The 22821-nt window shown below is 37.2% G+C and overlaps 2 protein-coding genes across 4 annotated transcripts in view; one reads left to right on the plus strand and one right to left on the minus strand.

Annotated features, from left to right (window-relative positions):
* The window catches only part of LOC121727687 (protein MTSS 1-like), a 164655-nt gene that overhangs the window by 11899 nt on the left and 129935 nt on the right, over window positions 1-22821 (minus strand). For 2 of the 3 annotated variants that reach the window (XM_042115655.1, XM_042115653.1), the window contains exons 9-16: window positions 14835-14935; window positions 13286-13375; window positions 12557-12653; window positions 11173-11268; window positions 9625-9722; window positions 8756-8867; window positions 7554-7651; window positions 327-444 (exon numbers count right to left, since the gene is read on the minus strand). In XM_042115655.1, the coding sequence (XP_041971589.1) occupies window positions 327-444; window positions 7554-7651; window positions 8756-8867; window positions 9625-9722; window positions 11173-11268; window positions 12557-12653; window positions 13286-13375; window positions 14835-14935 (810 nt within the window). The remainder of the gene's footprint in view (window positions 1-326; window positions 445-7553; window positions 7652-8755; window positions 8868-9624; window positions 9723-11172; window positions 11269-12556; window positions 12654-13285; window positions 13376-14834; window positions 14936-22821) is intronic. The other variant, XM_042115654.1, reaches the window with a different exon arrangement.
* Window positions 2308-6885, plus strand: LOC121727699. The gene is made up of 5 exons (XM_042115673.1): window positions 2308-2416; window positions 3083-3115; window positions 4158-4347; window positions 5508-5656; window positions 6729-6885. Exons 1-5 carry the CDS (start codon window positions 2334-2336, stop codon window positions 6805-6807), a joined length of 534 nt encoding a protein of 177 aa, XP_041971607.1. The 5' UTR covers window positions 2308-2333; the 3' UTR covers window positions 6808-6885.

Here is a 22821-nt window from a genome sequence, read left to right on the forward strand (position 1 = left end):
GTTTGCTACGTTTTACAAGATGGCTGTGTTCGCTTAAAGATCCTTGCAGCAGTGAACTTTTAGCGGGCCCCTAGACGATAAATTTTATTGTGCAGTGTCACGAATTTTGTAATATTATTGAAAGGCGGGCCGCGTTCAATATCAACTCTAGACGAGTCGATATTGAACGCGCCCGCCTTTCAATGTTATTGTCAAATAACTTGTTCAATAATATTGTTCAATGATATTGCACAATAAGATTGATCGTCTAGGGGCCTACTAAGATATGTTTGCCAATTTTTACAAAATGGCGGCATTTTAAAGATCCTTGTACCGCTGTAACTTACCATCTTGATGCTGTATCAGGTGCTGGTGAGCGTGCTCCTCAGCAGCAAAGGCTCCTTGGCTGCCGTAACCGCTGGAGGATTCTAGGGACGACTCGCTGGCGCTACTCTCGGAGCAAACCTAGAAATATAAAATATATTATTAAGGTTAAGCATTACTTAAAATGAAACTAAGTTAGACGATCGGTTAAGTTTATTGAAAGGTTAGTTTTTATAGCCGAAACAGCAGGACTCTTTGAGTATTTAAATTTCAACTGTCATATTATGCCTACTACACTTAACTATAATGACAATTGTTATCTCAAGTCAAAATTCAATCTACTTTTCGATTGAATTTTAACTAAAGCTATACAAAACATTGTACTCTATCAGCTGATTAAAAATCGTTGCATTAATAATAAATTAATATGTGAGTCGTTCGGTGGGAATCAAAATATATTACATACGGAGTGTTAAAATATTAAACATGACATAATAAGTTATAACATTCAAGACAAAGGATTTTATGAAATAAAATAAAAAAACAAGTACTTAGTTCAATATAATCAGAAAATAAATTTAACTTCTATAAACATTAAACTATAAATATGAAATCAACTAAGTACATCGCATATAAAAATGTTTTGAAAACGAAGCTTGCTTTGCTGCTTTCCATGTAATAATGTCACAACTTTGTCATTACTAGACATTATCAGCTATGTCCACGCTGTGCACTTTCATTTTCAATTTTCGTCATCAACTTTCATATTGGCGCATTCAATAATTGAATGCGTCAAAGAACGCAACGCCAATATAGTCATTTTTGAAGTTTTGGATACGGTCAGAGGGCATGCGTCGCGGGCATGCCTCACGTTCGGTGTTGACTGCGTTATAACGCATGCCCTTGACGAACAGAAAAAGGCACAGTGTGGACAAAGCTATTGTCATTAACCTAACGCGTGGGACAAGTGTATATTATACCGTATTATGATTAAGATAAATGACGATTACATCAGCTGGTGACTAGCTATAGCCTATAGTATAGTGTGAAGTTGGTAGCCTAAAGCGTCGCTAATGGTTGTTTACATGGAGTTTCTCCTACGATACGAACAATGGCACTATTGAAACCGTTAAATATTGTACAGCGCTCAACAATCTCCATACTTGGTAAATTATACGGGAAAAATAAAGTAAAGAATTTTTGATGCAAGATGTGTGCAAGATGTGTGGAAGAGAAGAGAAATAAGCTAAAATAAGTGTAAAGAGGACATGAGATGATAGAGATTAGAGAGTAGACAACTTAAAACGTGAATTCTTAATAAACAGTCGAAGTGTTGCATAATTGTTGCTAAGATGTTCGAGTACCCCAAGTTTTATAATTCATTGGATAATGCATTTATGGTATTCACAACGCGAGATAGGCGATAGCTTGTATGTAGTACTTATCTTATTTATATGTAATATGGAGTACACATTTTTATACTGCCTAATCACGTGACATAATATTATGGGCAGGAGCAAGTATAAAAAAATTATAATATCTAGTCTCTTTATTTAAAAAACTACATGACGTGTCAATATTTCATCTAAAGTGTAGCCAAGCCACTGCTATACGAGCTACCGCAGACTAACAACTTCAAGTTGGCCAACTAAATCGCATAGTATGCCAATTGCCAATGGCTATAGCATAAAGTTAATATACCTAGCGGAATAGAGAAACAAAGGCCTGGGCAAGAGACATCTCTCTTTGAGTGACATCTCACTATCAGTAACACTGCGTGGTAAAAAGAGACGTGTGATACATGACAGCAGCACCCTTTTTTTGACGTCCAGTCGGCACGTGCCGCACGTTGACAATTTAATCTCATAGAATTCATGTTCAATCATGCTTGTGTAAGTGTATACCCTAATAGTTACCGCAATAAATTCTCCCATAATGTCAAGTATCAAAACTGTTCAATCTACACCTCAATGGCTCGTAAGTCGTAACTCGTAACATACTCAGTTTCAGTACGCAGCTCACGCGGTCCGATGTACGCGCTACTTTCAGCCTACGTGCACACGGAGGGGAAAATCATGAGTGTTATCATACGTATCGCGATACTTAGCTACTTGTGAGTAAATTATATTGTAGAGGTAAAATTGAAACCATGGTTTAGAAACCATTCGCCATATTAATGTAATTGTATTAACAATTTATGAAAAACCCTTACAGCTTTAATACTTTTTTATTATGTAAATATGAGACAAAAATGTTAATAGCCAAAAATTGCCAGTGGCAACAATAATATAATAAAAAATAATATAAGATTATTACATCGCACTAATATTATAAAGGCGAGACAGATTGTGAGTTAGTGTAGGTCTACCAGAATCTGATGGCAAAAAATTGAGAAAAGAAATTGACGCTACAAATGGGGAAATTGGAACAAAACGTTTGATACTTTTGTTTCCTTATAGCGGCTGATTCTGTGTGTGATACATCATACATGCAAATGTAAAAAATATCCAATGATTAAGGATATTTTTTGAAAATCTCCCATCCACCATGAGATTCTGGTAGACCTATACCTACGTTTGTTACTTCTTCACATCTAAACGGACTGCAGCGATTTTAATAAAATTTGGTATGGAGTTAGTTGATATCCTGGATTAACACACAATATGCTACTTTTCACTGCAAAAAAAAATATTTTCTCAAATGAACCGCGGGTAACACCGCGAGGCACTGCCAGTTTTTCATAATTTTTCACAATATTAAATAATTATTACTGTTTCAGATTTGCCATAAACGTTCTAATCAGCACAGGTTGGTGAGTAATACTTAGTAATTCCAATCACATACAACCTGGATATTTTATGTGGGTGATAAGCGAGTAAGGCCCTGTAATTATTGTTTCAATGAAATTGATGTTGAGTTGAGTATGATTTATCGGTTGTGCTCATGTATGTTCAGGGCCCCCGGAATGGCTAATGGCGCCTGTGTGCAAAAAAGGATTTTGGCATTTTCAATCTTTTTTATGGTAGTTAGGTGAAATAAAGCAAATAAAAATCGGCCAAGTGCGAGTCGGTCTCGCGCACGAAGAGTTCCGTACCGTTAAAGTGCAAAAATAGGCCAAAAATTGGGATTTTGTATGGGAGCTCCCTTGACTTTTTATTTTATCATTTAAATTTTATTATTAATTATTAAAGTACACATATAATTTAGAATTTTATATAAGTAATTTCAAGTGTCTATCTTTGTTTTTCTTGATTTTCTCAAAGAAGGACCATTTCGATTTTTATATATTTTTTGTCTAAATAGCTACATTCTTGCACTACTTCTGTAATGGACCGGAAAGTGAAATAAAGGAACTAGACTAAAAATACTGCCGAAGGCTAAATAACTTTGTAGAAATTGGCAAAAAACTTCGATTTTGATGTGGGGAAACGTATCCTTAATAAGTTTTTAAAAGAGGAACATAAAATGTGTTTAACAAAAATAAAAGTTAGGTATATTGTATCATACATAACTTTTTTTTTTCTTTTTAAAAATTTTTTTTGGGCCCTTGGATTTGGCGCCCCTAAAGGATGGCGAAAACTAAACCTGAAATGTAATCCTATGTAAGAGCATAAAGCTATTTTCATAAGGATTTACGAAAAAAATGATAAAACGATCAAATTTTATCCAGGTATCATGAAACTGACGAGGAAGCGAGGTAGCAATATATTCTCCAAGTAAAAGAGCAATTTCAGAAGTATAAACAAAAAGACAACAGAGATAAGATGTATTATTAATTTATTAACATTAATCCCTGGCAACCTGCTAGGGACAGTATTACATAGTCAATAATATTACCACTATATACTTTTCAGTCCGCACGAGGCAGAGAACTCTAAGGCGGTATACAAGACGGGTGGCATAGCAGACCTCAACCAGCCCATAACGCTAGCAACTATTAAGAGGAAGCTCAATGACAGCGGTGTGTTTGACGCTGACAATGTGTCTCTGACTGCGACAGAACAGAAGGAGTTGGCCAAGCTGTTTGAGGCTATTGAGATTATGGTATGTTTGGTTCCATTCGGAAGTTGGGGGTCTCCAAAATGGCCCTTTTGTAGGCGTCCACAGCTTCTTCAGGTGATAAAATCTCTGACCACGCAATTTATTCTTTATTTTAGGGAAAGTATAGAAATCATTAGGGCTTAGGGCACTTGGTCGATTATTTATTACTTAAATAAAACTTTTATTGATACTTAATAAAGACATCAAGGAAAAACAAAGTAAAAATTTAACCAACATGCAGCGTTACTAATCGTTTATCTTCTGCTTTCTTTTAACAGAAGAACGAGAGAATTAACATGATACTCAATCACAGGCAAACTTTGAACAGAAATCGGTTAACTAGACAGATTAAAACGATTAATCTTAAGCGATTACCCAGCCTTAGTACATTAATTTTATTACCTTTTTTATCAATAAAATAAAGCCTTTTTTTATTTTATTGCCTTAAGGCCAAAAAAGTTATGCACGTCTTTTAAAACAAGAAGCCGACATACCAGGAAAATGTTTTAATTACTTTGTTAATGTGCCTTTTATTACTATCGTAAAATCACAAATACATAATCATTTTGTCACTGTATTGGTCATTATGACATTGAGGTTGTTGTAATATTACTTTTTTACTTAAGAAGGCGATTAACCCAAAAAATCAAACATCGTCTTTCTCTCTTCACACTCACGCCCGTGTTCATATGCCAGGTGAAAAAGGACGACGCGGATTTATCGCCAAATTAGTTTTTTCTCTCAATAACTCGATAAATAGAAAACATTTTAAAAATCCGCTGGCTCGGTTTCTCAATGATAGAATTTTATACAATGTGTTAAAATATTAACTTATTTCATTTCATTTTAAGATACCGTGTTTTTGCTCAGATCGAATTCTTGGAAATATAATGTAGTATCTAATTTTAGAAAATGAAACAATTCGGGGCTTATTTTGTAGTATAAAAATTAATTATAAAATCAAAAATTTTGGGTTTGTCGCCCTCTTAAACTATGAATGTAGAGACAGTGTGGATATTCCATTACTAATCGGAGGTAGAGAATACCACTAATCGCTTGATAAAAAAATCATTTTTTGGCTTTAAGAATTTAATGATTTGATACTAAAATATTTTTTTTATAATCATACAATAATATAATTATTATGTGATATATATTTCCAGGCAACTACTCGAAATCGGCAGCCGTCTGCAGCTCAGAACGCGTATTCCTCACTGCGATTAGTTGAGAGAGCAGTCAAGAAATCTCTCAAGGAGGGACAAATATCAGAGTCCCTAGCGGGGAAGTTTGACTGGGACAAGCTAAGCGATATGTAAGTTAAACCGAGGTGTTAAAATACATAGGGCCTGTCCACATCTCTACGTTACGACGTCGTCAACGTAAAAATGCACGTCTTTTTCTTCTCTTATTCGTTTTAGGGTTCCGTACCTAAAGGGTAAAAACGGGACCCTATTACTAAGACTTCGATGTCTGTCCGTCTGTCTGTCTGTCTCCAGGCTGTATCTCAAGAACCGCTATAGCTGGACTTTTTTGAAAATTTCACAGATTGTGTTTTGTACCGCTATAACAATAAATACTAAAAACAAAATAAAGTTAATATTTAAGGGTGGCTCCCATACAATAAACGTGATTTTTAGGCCTTTTTGGCTCGTAATTCATAATGGATCCCTACTTTCAATGTATAACGGTACGGAACCCTTCGTGCGCGAGTCCGACTCGCACTTGGTCGATTTTTTTAACAATAGCAAAAGCAGAATACGTATTGTACGGTCCAATCTAGATCAGTAGTGAAGAATGTAGCAGTTCTACAAGGCATGGCGACGTGCAATGTTGCTATATCGTGATGTGCACGTTACGTTAACGTAAATTTGTGTAGGCAAATATCAAATCCCGGTATGTCCACCATAAGCGAAACTTGGCAAATGAGAGAAATATGTTTTTTTTTTAACTTTATTCTCGGCATTTTTCTTTTTAACTTTTGACACAGACATCTTCTTTGCTCTTTCAGGATTCACCACACTAATTTGTATATACTGCGTTGTTCCATTTTTCTCACAAAATTCAATAAAATCGACAAGAGTTCAGTTTCGAGTATGGGTGTGACTTGCCGGGTTTTGATATTCACCTACACATTTGCACGTCACGTCAACGTACCGTGCCACGTTACCGCACCGTTCCATGTTGACGACGTTGTGACGTGGAGATGTGGACAGGCCCATAGGGCTCTATTATCATATCACGAATGTAACTTCGATCTCAGGCTATCACACTGGCGCTCTCTGCCACTCAGACTGCTCTCTAAGCGACATTCGTGTTATCGGAATAGGCTCCCTGATAATTACTGTTAGTTGTTAGTTTAACCCTTCATACCATTTTTTTTTCAGATCTAAAAGACAACGTCGCGACAAGCCCGCTTACTATTTGAACACCACTACAAATATGAGAGTGTTCAACACTGAATAGAGCACAAAAATCATTATTATTATTACAGGTATTGTCTAATACCTACGGCTATGATTTTACTACTTTAGCTTATTTTTTTTATATTAGTGTATTTTTATTAAGTGTAATTTTAATAAATATTTATAAATTTATGCCTTTTAATGTCTTTGTACCTAATAATGTCTTGTTTGTTGTATATTACTAAAACGGATAGGAATTAGGATGTAAACATATCGGTCAATTATTGTCTAACTAGCAGAAAATGCGTTATTGGTAATTCTGTGTTACATATTATCATGTTTTTTTTTTCCATATACATACGCGAACGAATATGACATCAATTTATGAAACTTTTAGTTTTTACCTAGACTAAGGGCCGGCCGCCGGGACACATAAACACGATACGACGTCGTGTCGTACCACGATGCGGAGTCGTTTCACGATGCGACGTCGCGTCGTGGGAATCTACGACGAGCATCGTAAAAAGCGACGTCGTGCCGTGTATCGTGGCACGTTACGATGTCGTGACGTAGTTTTTTACGATGCTTGTCGTAGATTCCCACGACGCAACGTGGTACGACACGACGTCGTATCGTGTTTATGTGTCCCAGCCCTAACTCAAATGTGAAATGGACCATAATGGAAGAGCCATGTCGTTTCTATTATATGATTGAAAACGACTGTCGCTCTTTCGTAATTTCTATACCACCACCATCAAAACCAGTTAACACTGTTTGCACGTACGCGTCGGCCGACTTAGCGCTTACCTTTTCCTGCGGCTGGTACTCGGCGTTGTGTTGCTGCGCGCGCGACGCCGCCAACGTCGCCAGCTCAGACATATTCACGTACAGCGCTTGCGGCACTTCTGTAGACAAAATGTAGTGTTAACAGCCAGCTTATAATAATTGATCACTGCTAATCTATAATTTATACGTGGGATAGCCATGCTTCGGCACGAATGGGCCCGCTCGACCGGAGAAATACCACATTCTCACAGAAAACCGGCGTGAAACAGCGCTTGCGCTGTGTTTCGCCGAGTGAGTGAGTTTACCGAAGGACCAATCCCCTACCCTATTCCCTTCCCTTCCCTTCCCTACCCTCCCCTATTACCCTATTCTCTCATAAAAGGCCGGCAAAGCACTTGCAGCTCTTCTGATGCTGCGAGTGTCTATGGGCGACGGAAGTTGCTTTCCATCAGGTGACCCGTTTGCTCGTTTGCCCCCTTATTTCATAAAAAAAGAGCATTTCTGTATTAACCCACAAAAAAGTTGAAAATGATCCAAAGAAAATAACTGCATTTGGTATAATATTTCAATGAAGACGGGGTCAACGAATAAATATGCCGCAAACTCCTTTAACGTTTAAAACTACAAATTCTCACCACTGCCACACTCATAAGCCAGGATCATCAGCGGTGACTAACGTATACCATTTCATACTATGGCTGGTATAAATAGTCAGTACTCGAGATGCACCTCGGTCTCAAGACACGGTTCAGGCTCTGTGATTGGTTGGCTGTCAAAATTTGGACCAATCACAGAGCCGAACCGCGTCTTGGGACCGGGTCGCATCTTAAGTACTGACTATTTATACCAGCCTAGGTATCTCAGAACCCGAGAAACAAGCTAAAGCTGTTCTGGGGTCCGTAAAAAAATATTTAGAAAGTAGGAGGACGTAATAATAAGTATATAACAAGTAACAAAACTAAGTGATAATATTAAATATGAAAGCTGAAAGAGTTACATTTTTTCGTTTGTTTATGGGCAAGCGCCCCAGCGACATGAATTTTCCCATACAACATTTTTAAAAAGTTACTCTTTCAGCGCTGCTACTTTAACAGCAAACTCAACGAATTATAGGGGACCTATTCATACCCTAAAGGCCTAAAATATTATCACTTATTTTTGTTACACCCTGTATTACAAATTTCAAGGTAATAAGTATTCCAATTTTAAAATTTTTGCTATACCTTTGGCGAGATGCGGCGGCAGCGAAGAGGGTTTTGTCGGCTTGAACTCGCTCTGGCCGGTGTTGGCGTTAGTCTTGGCCGGGACTATTGGCCGCTCCAGGGACGAGCAGCGCTGGGAAACAATAGTTAATTATTATTAAAGTTACATTCCAAGTGTTTACGCCGTACATTGACCATGTTTTCACACCACCGTGCGTTTTTCGCGTAACTTTCTGCCGCGCACTGTTAAACTCTGGAACGAACTGTCACTAGCAGTATTTCCGGATCAATACGACCTTTTTTTTTTATTAAATAAGGGGGCAAACGAGCAAACGGGTCACCTGATGGTAAGCAACTGCCGTCGCCCATGGACACTCGCAACATCAGAAGAGCTGCAGGTGCGTTACCGGCCTTTTAAGAGGGAATACGACCTTCAAGAAGAGAGCGTATTTCCTCTTAAAAGGCCGGCAACACACGCACTTCTAATGTTGCGAGTGACCATTTACGACGATAGTTGCTTTCCATCAGGTGACACGTCTGCTCGTTTGCCCCCTTATTTTATAAAAAAAAGGACGTTGCCTAGTATTTGAATTTAAAAATAGTTAAACAACAAAATAAATAGTTATACATTTATTTTATTGTTGCAATAAAAATACAATAAAATAAAAAGTTATACATTTGGGTTACCGCAATGAATCGCGTCACAACTGTCTCGGTCAAACAGAACACTTAATTGTGGCGCAACATTTTGGCAGAATTGGTTTTCATACAAAATACATTTATTTACCGCTCTATGTATAATGAAGTGCTACCTGTCAAGGTGTCCACATTAACCATTGTTTGATAAATACAAGAGATTACAGCAGAGTATAGACTCTTGATATACTCACAGTGGGTAGCGGCGGGCGCGCGTATATTCCTGTGTCTTGTCTCTGTTCAGTAAACGTATGGACGCTCAGCGCCGGCCGAGGGTGCCCGCGGTCCGATGCTGCAAACATACATTGTTATTACCCGACTGAGTTAAGAGGGTTACGTTATTGGATCGTATCCATACTAATATTATAAATACAAAAGTGTTTGTGTCTGTCTGTTACCTCTTCACGCCCAAACTGCAAACAGCGCTAGCGTTGTGTTTCGCCGAGTGAGTGAGTTTACCGGAGGCCCAATCCCCTACCCTATTCCCTTCCCTACCCTCCCCAATTCCCTTCCCATCCCTACCCTCCCCTATTACCCTATTCCCTCTTAAAAGGCCAGCAACGCACCTGCAGCTCTTCTGATGCTGCGAGTGGGCGACGGAAGTTGCTTTCCATCAGGTGACCCGTTTGCTTGTTTGCCCCCTTATTTCATAAAAAAAAAACCGCTGAACCTGGTATGGAGATACTTTCGAGTTCCGGGAAAGAACATAGGATACTTTTAATTCCGGAAAAATGTACTATTTGTATATGTACTATTTGCCAGGACAGCTAGTTCATTTATAATTATTATACTTAATTGAATTTCATCGGTTATCCGAGTTCAATGCTTCTGTGGATACCGTATCCGCAGGTAAAATCGATAGACAATTAAATTATAGCAATTTTCATTACATTATGATTATCAATGAAACTGAGGCCAGTAAAAGAAACAATCATGCATAGAGCATTAAAATTTAAAATTGTTCCGCCCTCATCTCGCAAGAGTCTCCCAACGCATTAGACAAGAACAAATAATACATTACAAACAATGTAACAACGTATACGCCAGACTTATGATCCCCCTCCCCCTCGCGTTCAACATGTAAACATGCCGGCGGCAACTACCGTCAGAGATGGTGTTTCGTCCTTGTCTACTAAGCGACATTTCTACCACATCAGACAAGGGCACACTATGTAACAAAGAATGCACTGTATTTTTAATCCCCCCCTCATTTAGCACGTAAAACATACAACTACCCGCAGAAATGGTGTGCGGCCGGCCGCCTATGACTGACGCAGTTGGCCATTAAAAATGTTCCGTCCTTATCTACCAAGCGACATCAGAGAAGGACACACAATGTAACAAAGTATACGCTGAATTATTAATCCCCCCCCTCCCCTCATTTAGCACGTAAAACATACAACTACCCGCAGAAATGGTGTGCGGCCGGCCGCCTATGACTGACGCAGTTGGCCATTAAAAATGTTCCGTCCTTATCTACCAAGCGACATCAGAGAAGGACACACAATGTAACAAAGTATACGCTGAATTATTAATCCCCCCCCCTCATTTAGCACGTAAAACATACAACTACCCGCAGAAATGGTGTGCGGCCGGCCGCCTATGACTGACGCAGTTGGCCATTAAAATTGTTACGTCCTTATCTACCAAGCGACATCAGAGAAGGACACACAATGTAACAAAGTATACGCTGAATTATTAATCCCCCCCCCCCCTCTCATTTAGCACGTAAAACATACAACTACCCGCAGAAATGGTGTGCGGCCGACCGCCCATGATGGCGGACGCGGCGCGCTCGAACTGCGCCGTGTCCTTGAGGTCCGGCCACGTCGCTGACGCTGTGAAAGATAGTTAAAGAGGTTAAATGGTACACAATATAATTATATTGTTATTGAACAGTTATATCTCATAAATAACATTTTTTTTTTTCACTCATTTATGTGACCAATCCAGTATACAATTTTGCCAGTGCTGTATACAATACAGATTCCTAAAGTTGAAATTCAGGTAACTCAGATTAAGTACGTGTTAGCAGGATGCAATTGATTGTAGGAATAATAAACTCTTTTACACATTTTTTGCATTCAACTCTCTGTGAGAGCAATTTATAGCTTAGATAAGTTTTACACCTATAAATTAATCGCGCTTACGCTCTTTTCACTTTTCTTCACCACTGAAAACTTGTTATGGCCAATTCAACTATAGCCAACTCAAACTAAACACTACTTAATACATCTTTAAAGTCCAAGGGTTGATTCAGACCGCAACGCGACGCGTAGATGCATTTCTAAATATTATTTATTATGGATTTGACAGATTCGCAAGACGTCTCACGCAATTGAAATCTGTCAAATCCATATACACTTTTACCGCGCCGCGCTTTGCCTCGTCGCGTTGCGGTCCGAATTGACCCTAAGGGTTGATTCAGACCGCAACGCGACGCGTAGATGCATTTCTAAATTTGTATGGATTTGACAGATTTCAATTGCGTCAGACGTCTTGCGAATCTGTCAAATCCATACTAATTTACGGCCGTTCCCAATATTTGAACTATCTCTGGTTTTGCCCTACTAGAGATAGGAATAGCTCACATTAGACATTAGAGACATATATTTTATGTCAATTGTGAGCTATTCCTATCTCTAGTAGGGTAAAACCAGAGATAGATCAAATATTGGGAATGGCCGTTAGAAATGCATCTACGCGTCGCGTTGCGGTCTGAATCAACCCTAAAGCTGTATTAATATGCGGCGGCGCGGACAAATTCATGTAAACCACAACGCGCCTTGCCGCTATTTTAATAAATCGTTAGATACATTTGCTTGTAATCTCGCGTTGTAGCCGCCAAACCACGCGTTCGGGCGGACCCTACGAATAATAAAAACTAAGGAAAAGTAACTCCGTCAAAAAACATGCTCCACAATACCTGTCAATAAAGTGTACCTTAGGTACACATTTCCATACATTTGCAATATTTAGGTGACCTTGAGCGGTACTAGGCTGACGTTACATGACAGATCAAAAGGAACCTAAAACGGTAATAGTAGGAGAGTTACGATTCCTTAGTTTTTATTATTCGTAGGGCGGACCCATATCAATCCATTCCTAAGTACCCAATACACTTACCGACATTAGCCAGCATATCGTGGACTGTGTCGTCGTTGTCGTCAGCGCCCTTCGACGTCGTCATACCTTCGCTGCTCACGCTCTGATTGTCTGAACCCTGTAACACCATCATCATCACAATCACACCCATCATCTTCATAATCATCACCATCACCATCGTCATGTCATGTTATTTATGCAGATACTCTTAAATATGCAGAGTTTACTATAGGATTTACTTTTGTAGTTGCAGAATATTTTTTTGTTAAAAGGCTTGTTGGGATACATCATTGCGTCACACAATTTCACACAAAATGTATTATAAAATTCTGGTACCTGTCTTGCGGTCTGTACCAAAATATTATTATTTTCTTGTAAACGTGCCTTGCCTAATCAATTACTCAATATATTTATAACCACAACACGCTTTGTATGACCACCATAGTAATTATTTGTTTCTACATTTACTATTAAATGAATAGATGAAATAACAGATTAAAACAATGTGTCATTATTATTGTACTTTTGTTACGTTGTTGTCAGTCTGTCTTGGGTAGACAAAATTTTGTCTACACAAGACTACTCTTTTCAGAGTCATCATGCCAAGTGTACAAACATGTTACAAATTACGGAATTACACATATTTATGAATGCACTTATAAAAAACAAATAAAATAGGGGTTAGTAACAAAAAATATGCAGTTAGAAACAAAAAAAATAACCAAGGAAAGAAATAAACCAAACATTTACATTGTCAGCGTAGAGCGAGGGTCGTTGGAGGGCGTCCTGAGAACGGAACCCAGAGTCAGCGCTGCAAACACTCGCCAGGCGGAACGCCGACTGATGGGGGTGAAAATAAAAACATAAAGAAAAAAAAATGCAACAAACAAAAAAATAACAAAATGTGGAAACTTATGTTATTTGGGGCAAAATTTACTTATTCCTATTTTCTAATATAGCCTTTACGCAGATTACTAAATAGTTACTACGTAAGCCCTTAGCTATCCACCACCCAAGTTTCTACCTTCTACCTACCTTTCAACCAACTTCAGGTTAGATAGTGGAAATATTTACGTATTTTACTTAAATATTCCCTCCTATTTACTACCAACAAAACTAGCTGATGACTTTTATGGTTTTCTGTATGTAAAGGGAGGAATTAGCTAAATAACTAAATCGGACCCTGGGCTTCTATACCGTAGGCCTACTACGAAACCGTTTTGAGACTCAAGCAATCGGACGAGAATGCTGCGTCCTGCTCTAACGTCATTTCACGTTTGTTAGAGTAGGAGGCGGCATTCTCGTTCGATTGTTTGAGTCTCAAAACAGTTTCATGGTACAAGCCCTGGTCCGTGATCACTGTATATCCATCATTGGCTAATAAATGAAACGATTACCAAAAATCAATGAAACCGCAGTGGTAAGGTCAAACAAACCAAAGATAGTATTGTAACATAATTTTCCTCTATTTATCACCCTAGTATTGTGCTACTGAAACGTCATATTATTACGACGTCATGACTGTACATATTATAATTTATATTGTAATAATATCAATACTACGGAAAACGTCACGAGTATTTCCACATGACGTTTTCAATATTCGATATGTTACCCAATGTCCAATTATGGAACTATGTCACGTATGCGGTATGCGGTATGTCTCTATACTGGTTATCTTAACATGGCAGTTTTGAGTCGTAATGTGTCACGAAATTAACGATCGCATGTACCAAACAATAAATAATGAATTGATACCAAAACGATTTATTGAAGGCGTTGCTGCGTTGAATTTTATTAGTCTCGCTTAAACAACAAGACACAACGTCTGAAATGACGTCAGTGTGTTTCGGCCTGACCGAGCATGCTATCTCGCTTGGTGGGAAGATCCCTTGGGCAGCCAACCACATCCTCACAAATGAGTGTTTTTGATTTTCCATTCGCCACCCAGGGTCTATCGTGTCAAATAGGCATATTATGACGGCTACACCGTGAAATATGACAGCTATGTTGTGACATTATATGACAGCGGTTTGACACGATAGACCCTAAGGCCAGGCGCGCACTAGCGGCCAGGTCGCGGCGGACATCAAAAGTATGGTGTGGCCGCTAGCCGCCGTGCGGCCAGGTGCGCGTGGTCTATGGCGGTTTCATACTAAGGTATCTATCTCGATGGCCGTCGCGACATTTGGAAATGCAGATACGCGTCGCGTTGCGGTCTAAATTGACCCTATGACTACATAGCAGCACCAGGTGCAAAGGGAATATCGAAACCCTAATTTATCCCCATCATCATTACCTGTGTGAATCCCCGGGACTCGCTGGCGGGCGCGGGCGTGACGGCGCCGGACGACGCGTTGGATATCGGCGTCGAGCAGCTGACCGTCGAGCCGGACACGCCTGAAACACGTTACATACTTCATTTAGTACTAATTAGGAGCAGCTCTGGACTTATGTGTAGGCAGTGTAGGCCACGGCCTATGGGCGGCAGCGTCCTATGGCGTATTATAACATCCGAGGCCCATGGCAAATTGTTGGGGCCCTATCAGTAAAACTAGTCACGTTAATAATAAAACAATGTATATAAAATTCCGGGGCCCTTTTGAATTGGGGACCCGTGGCATTTTGCCAGCCCGGCCACCCCCTATAGTTACGCCACTGGCGGCAGCGTCCTATGATGGCGGCAGAGTTCGTAGTTCGTATCTATTTACTCATAAAAAATATAAATCCGGCCCTGATTAGAAGTCAATCGAGCAGCGTCGCGAGGCGTTGCGACGTATACTCGTATTACCCGAATACGACAAAGCAGAAAGGAGGGCTATGATTTTGACTTATATGTGTACTAGATGACGACCGCAACTTTGTTGCACCAAAATTTGACGGACATTGTTCGTAGAGTCCACATCCTGAGGATGCTCCGGTGTTGGGGCGAAACGCGCGTCGAGGTTTTCAACCTGTATGGTGGTGAGGGGCCTTGCACGGATTTGCCAACATTATTGCTTGTGTGGTGGTGGTGTTTGCAGGTTCTTGCATGCGAGTGTACGCATAGGCAGTGTGGGAGAGGAGGGAGGTGCTGTACGCATGCCTAGGCGTACACTCACTCATTCTCTTAAAGGTTGAGGTTTATTTCGCGGAATATTGCTACAAATAATAACAAACTTAATTTTAAGCTATGGATTTCCGCAAAGTAACGCCTGATTCTATTAACTACCAAAATTTGCGTTTATCGCGCGGGAACCGTACATTTTTCCAGGATAAAAATATCCTTTGTCCTTTCCCGGGACTCAAAATAACTCAGTAAAGCTCTATTTACAGAGTCTTGAAATAGCATTGATTATAATGAGAAGCTTAATAACTGCTGTAGTAACATTAATTTCTAGTGGATAAACCGTTACATTTGAGTCATTATTACTCGGCCAGGTTATTTAAAATCAAATCAAAACCGGTCAACAATAACATATTATTCTTCTTAGCAACAAACCTATTGGATTTAGTTTTAATGGGTCGATAAGACCAGGTGTTCAGACCCAACCCAAAACATGAATATCAATGGGAAATAAAAGTAAACTTAAATTTTACAGGGTGTTACAATAAACCTATTCTATATTAGAACATACTTCGGATAATTGTTTCTTCACTTTGGGGCTCAAAATATTCAATATGTACATAATTAACTAATTACTAAAAACTATGTACAAGGTTTTTCAGATATAAAATTTTTTGTTTTTTTTTTTCCTTCAAAACTGGCTTAGATCTAAAGATAAAAATTACAAAGAAACACTTATAGTACCCGTTGCCAGTATAAGTATCCAAGACACTGACCTCCATTATACAAGTACGCTGCACTTATGATACCCTTTGAAAATATGCCTGCTTTTTTTGTGCCTATTTGAAGCGGAATCAGCGCCCCCAATGCGGGGGAAGAGAACTAAATCTGTTATACAGTCATCACTAGTATTTGTTCCAAGTACTCTCACTACTGCTATCAGCGCCAATACGGCGACTTTTAAACGTCTTGGTTACATCAGATGTAGTTCTCTTCCACCGCATTGGGGGCGCTGATTCCGCTTCAAATAGGCACAAAAACAGGTGGATTACATCATAAGTCCAGCGTACTTGTATAATAAAGAACAAGTTACAAGAGTATCTTATAATATCACTGTATAACATAAAGTATACGTATAAAAATAAGATGTTTCAAATCACAGTTCCTATAACGCTGTTATTCTAAATGTCAACAAAAAATTGCAAGCCGATAAAACTATGCCTCGATCTACGTGTGGGAAAAAAGTTCAGTATTTTTTTGTTTATATTTTTTTTATTTAATTTAAAGCTGCAAATAATTAACATACATACATACATAAACAAATTCTAACACCCTATACAATATTCAATAGGTATAGTGGAAGTTGTAACAGAAGTCAAAAACCTTTTGTATATTTATATCGATGACACAGAAAACAGCAAAAAGTATAATATCAACTATCAAAATAAAAAGATCCCACTGTTTCTGCATTTAAATTATTAAATGACTCATATTTAAGTGCATACTCATGAAGTTTGAAGAAGGATTGAAAGGCCGAGAAACATTGACTTTAGCGATCTAGGGCCTAGACAAGCAGCGAGCGATTATCGTAAACGCCAACGGAACGCCACAAAATGTATAGGGTTTGACATTAGTATTCGCTAGCGAAGCGATGACTTATGTCAAATCGCATATATTTTTTTAGCGTTTACGATAATCGCTTGCCACTTGTCTACTAGGGCTGATGATAAATCAAAAATAATTATTTATTAATAATAATTTTTATCTGCATATATTTCTGTCAATACTCTCTGAACCAAAGAAATAACACATATTTTACAATCTCTCATTCTTTGATAGTACACGATATTTTTATACACAGTAGGAACATGTAGTATAAAATAGATATTTAATGTTATTCGAAGCAATCATTAGTTATAGAGTAAGTATGAAATAATGCTGATGAATCATAGCCATTTCTTATGAACTTCCATGGCACTATCATAAAAAGACCCTATACACTTGTGTAGGTTTAGAATCTTAGCCCCTGAATAGGGTCTTTTCTGTCTAGGTGATTCATTACTGGGCACTAGAAATGTCGCTTAGGTCATAATATTATACGTGGGAGAGCCATGCTTCGGCACGAATGGGCCGACCGGATAAATACCACGTTCTCACAGAAAACCGGCGTGAAACAGCGCTTGCGCTGTGTTTCGCCGAGTGAGTGAGTTTACCGGAGGCCCAATCCCCTACCCTATTCCCTTCCCTTCCCTACCATCCCCTATTACCCTATTCCCTCTTAAAAGGCCGGCAACGCACATGCAGCTCTTCTGATGCTGCGAGTGTCCATGGGCGACGGAAGTTGCTTTCCATCAGGTGACCCGTTTGCTCGTTTGCCCCCTTATTTCATTTAAAAAAAAAAAAACCTAATATGTAAGAGCCCTATAATTATAATATCACCTTCTTAAATCTAAGATGACAAGTTAACTTATATTAATATAAAAAAAAAAATAGTTTGTTATTATTTTTAGCAATATTCCGCGAAAACACGTTTGTTTTCGCGGAATATTGCTAAAAATAATAACAAACTAAATTTAAACTATGGATTTCCGCAAAGTTACGCCTGATTCCAGTAACTATTATATTAATATGTATAAGTTACCTCGCCGGGGCGAAGCCAAAGGGATGAATATAGGAGTATAATATTATAATATGTTTGGTACATCATAAGTGACTTATCCAATTTCACCAAATAAGAGAACAATGAATTCGTAATAATGAAGACAATAAATCAAGAACAAACAAACTATAGTTTTCGTAGTCATGTTGTACTTTAAACTACAATGAAACTTGTGAGTGTCTATAACACCATCATTGGATACTTGTAATTTTTATCTCCATAATGTTTTTGTCAACAGGTTTTCTCATGTTTCACAAAACGTGACTATATCACAAAAAAAGTCCTACTAATTAAAATTAAGGCGATTTTACGAGCTCATTATGATACGAATACAGAAATGAGAAAAGTGTTTTAGAGGCTTCGATCACATATTATATTATACTTTAGACTTTAGAGGACGGATTTGAAGCTTAAATTTTATTAAAATAAATTTCAAATCGCCAAAACGTAGCCTACTGATTATTTCTGCTTGAATACTTCTATCATTATTTATAATAAGTAATAAAAATCTGAGTGTCGCAAGTTTATACTTGATAATAGAACCAACTAATTTATATGTGTGTTCAATAATAATTATTATAATTGTATGAATAATTAATTAATAACATTTTATTGAGTTTTGATATAAGTAAGCTTATTATCATAATTTTCTAATTACCTTCAGCTTTTTAGCTAAAATCTCACGTGCAAAATATAAAATTCTTATGAATTTATCTCAATAATCATAATATTGATCCTTTTATATCTACATCAAAGTTTTAATATGTTACTTTGAAAAGCTTTATAACTAAAGATCCTTAAGTTTGTACTAAGAAAATCTAGTTGTTCGCAATAGTTTATTAAAATCGCTCCAGCCGTGAAGAATTAACAAACACACAAACAAAAAAACTTTCGCCTTTATAGTATAAACATAAGTGTGATATTAGAATTTAAGTATCAGCTAATGCCCGGATTCTAAAAAATTAACTGACTATGTTTAGTTAACATTAACAATTTAACGAACCAACAACAATAATATTATAAGTAGAAATCCAGTCACAAAACCTGAGAAACCCATTGACATTTATTAAGGCCGGTATATTATTAGTAAGCTGGTAGCCCCAAAATACGTCTAACTTAGATATACGGCAATTAAGTACGTATACAATAATTAAAAAAGTAATATTGATAAATGACGGTTGCCATAATGCCGGTTTGTTAAAAGAAATGAAGTATTTTTTGTTGACACGGGGTAGATGTGAAAAAAACCCTTATCAGGTAAAAGGATAAAAGTGATTTAATGATCTTATTAAAGCCGCAAAATAAAAGACCTGTTTACAATTCTCGGAATTAGATTTGTTTTTCAGACTGTTTGTCTATCAAAAAAATTACAAAAGTTTCCTTGTAGGAAAGTATTTTTAATATTAAAACTTTGCATGAATTTCGCAAAATTTCACAAAGCCTATGCTTTTCCTTCCTTCTTAGTCATATTGAATTATATGTATTAATATTACTTAAACATATTTTGTCCAACATTTTTTTAGTTAGTGATATTTTCAAGGCCATCTTCAAGAAATGTTGAAGGCTCGTACGTAGGATACAATGTAAGTGTAACTTCTCGCCGCTTTCAACTCAGCTCCTGGCAACCCAAGCAGCATTTTCGATCAAAGACCGAGTTTTTTTACCTAATTTATAATTTTTCCGAGTCCGCATGTTTTTTTTTGACCAAGGCATGTTGCCTGTGACAAAAAGGTTGCAAGGGCAATGTAACAATTTCGGTCAAATACCGAATATTAAAAAAAAATTAAGTCCCCTCTATTTTTACAAACGTGGCCCAAGAACCGCCACTTTCTGCCGGCGCCAAACAGGCTGCATACAGCAATATGGCTCGTCATATCTCAAATTTCATCAAAGACCCAATACCAATAGTTTTCAAAATATTTTTGACACATTATTTTTTTTAAGTCCCCATATTTTTTTTTATTTACAAACATGGACCAAGGCACATCCCGCCACTTTCTGTCGGCGCCAAACAGGCTGCCTACAGCAATGACATCATCGTCTCACATTTCCAATAACCGGATAGCGCTAATGGACATATTATGACTAAGTTCCCAGATAATATCTATGCAAATACAACTCGAATGGAGCATCTCTTATTATAATTGTAGAATACTAAAAGCCCCGTAAGTCGTAACTATCCAAGTTCTTTGGCACATTGATGGGATCAGCTTTGACTTTTAGAAAAAATAATATAAAAAATATAATATTTTGCAGATAAAATTAAAAAGAATTATATAATAATAAAGATAAACATAATATTATTTGTAAAATATTTAGATTATTTTAAGATGTTTTATACAATATTATAAATTACGTATGAAAAATAGATGTTGGCCGATTCTCAGACCTACTCAATATGCTCACAAAATTTCATGAGAATCGGTCAAGCCGTTTCGGGGGAAACTGTGACACGAGAATTTTATATATTAGATTTGAATATAAAATACACCGCAACTCCGTTGCGCAAAAATTCGTTTATCGCGCAAGTACCGTACATTTTTCCGGGATAAAAAGTATAATATGTCCTTTCGCAGGACTCAAATTATGTATCGTTTGGGAGTGAAAAGGTAACAAACGGACTTTTAAATTTATAATATTACTAGCGACCCGCCCCGGCTTCGCGTCGGGTATAAAATATAATATAGCCACTGAAAAAATGATTAAAATCGATTCAGCAGTTTTGATTTGTATTCATTGGCCCGTAGTCCGCATTGTCGGTACCGCTGCAAAAGCTACTTTCCGCAATATTTAAATCTGTAATATCTTCGAAAATATTCATTTAAATCATATGCTGTAAGGGGCCATATAGATCTACATTAAATCAACAATGTATTTAAGTTATTTAATTGGATAAGGATTAATGCTGTATTTATTAAAATTGCTTCGAAAATTTGCCATTATTTGTCGTAAAAAGAAAATGACAAAAAAATGTTAATGTGGGATATCCATATGAGATAGACATTGACCATCGCGGAGTTTTCTATAGACCTTTTCAATGTGTACCTACAATACTTGGTAAGTACATTATTTTGATAAATCTCGTAGGGTTCAGCCTGCGTTTGCAATATAAGCGGATTTTTTTTAATTATTTACGACATCACATTAGAAACCCCAAGAATAACAGTATTTCTCCACTATTTAATTAATGTTATTACACCTATAACCTTCCTCTTGAATCACTCTATCTATTAAAGAAAACCGCATCAAAATCCGTTGCGTAGTTTTAAAGATTAAAGGGAACAAAGGGACATGAGGGAAAAAAGCGACTTTGATTTATAATAATATGTAAGTATAAAAGAAGTAGGATCTACGTAGCAGGATAAAGCTAAAACGCACTTTCCGTCAGTTTTTAGATCTAGACTCGAATATCAAAACTACCGTATAAAATTACATACTTTGACATTTACAAGATTTACTAATGAGGGAATATATCTTATTGTTATGACAGCATAATATTTAGTTTAGAATATTAATCAAACTAGTTTCATAGCGTACAAACACAATATCTATTTTGGGGATCTACCTCATACTTTTACCCAGACTTTGTTTACACCGTACACACGATGCGCAAATAAAAATCATAAACAAACTATAAATTATTGAAGACGTTAAAAAAATATGATGTAAACCAAAATCTAGTATTTTCAATATCTGGCTTAATTATTGTTTTAGACCTCTCTTTGTGTTGATGTTTCTTTTTCTTCTGTTGTACTATGTACTATTTAAGAGTATTAAATTATATTTTTTCTTTTTTTTAATATGCAGAGGTAGGTTCAATGCATGATAAAATTATTATCTGCGATGTACTTGGTACATATAGCTAGTCAAAAAAGAATAGACGCTGTACACAATTTTGAAATTACATAAAAAATATGAAAACCTTATTTATCGAGATAAAAATGTGGTAATAAAATGGAAATACAAAGAGAGAAAACCACCATTTGAGCGTGATGACGCGGACGTTCAGAAAATTTTGAACTGCGTCTTCTCTTTCCTGACAGACTACTAATATTCTAAGATGATATTACAAAATTTTAATAGGCTTTTGTACAACATTTGAATTAATATAACGAAAATATCGTATAAGATAAAACAAAGATTATGTTACATATATTGACACTAGCTGTTGCCCGCGACTTCGTCCGCGTGGACTTCAGTTTATAGCGCGCGATGTCAACAAAATTGGTGTCAAAAGCTTTTATAAAAAAACCCTGGTACCCCTTAAATCAATACAGCTGTGCAGTGTGCACGCAATAAGTATTTCATTTTTTTATATTAAACTTTATATTTTATGCCAAATTTTAAAGCTTATTTAGCCCTCCAATTACACAACTTTACCCATAAACTATTTATCATTGATAGATTTAAGGTTACGTCACTGCACAGATAAAGTACTGAGTTATTTAATACCGTAGAATAGATATAACAATCGAAAAAAATCGAAACTTAAATGTAAGATGATACCACGTCTTATAGAAAGACTTTTGAGCAAGCGTCAGCGCGATGTAGAAGACGCACGGCGCCATCTATTATGAATTG

This window comes from Aricia agestis, chromosome 6 (genome assembly GCF_905147365.1).
Source record: "Aricia agestis chromosome 6, ilAriAges1.1, whole genome shotgun sequence".
Taxonomy (NCBI): domain Eukaryota; kingdom Metazoa; phylum Arthropoda; class Insecta; order Lepidoptera; family Lycaenidae; genus Aricia; species Aricia agestis.

Bases quoted from the DNA above. Each gene is read 5' to 3' on its own strand.
- LOC121727699 (XM_042115673.1), top strand. From the start codon at position 2,334: ATGTACGCGCTACTTTCAGCCTACGTGCACACGGAGGGGAAAATCATG. The intron at 2,417-3,082 runs GTGAGTAAATTA...TTACTGTTTCAG, and splicing joins ATCGCGATACTTAGCTACTT to ATTTGCCATAAACGTTCTAA. The intron at 3,116-4,157 runs GTGAGTAATACT...TATACTTTTCAG, and splicing joins GTTCTAATCAGCACAGGTTG to TCCGCACGAGGCAGAGAACT.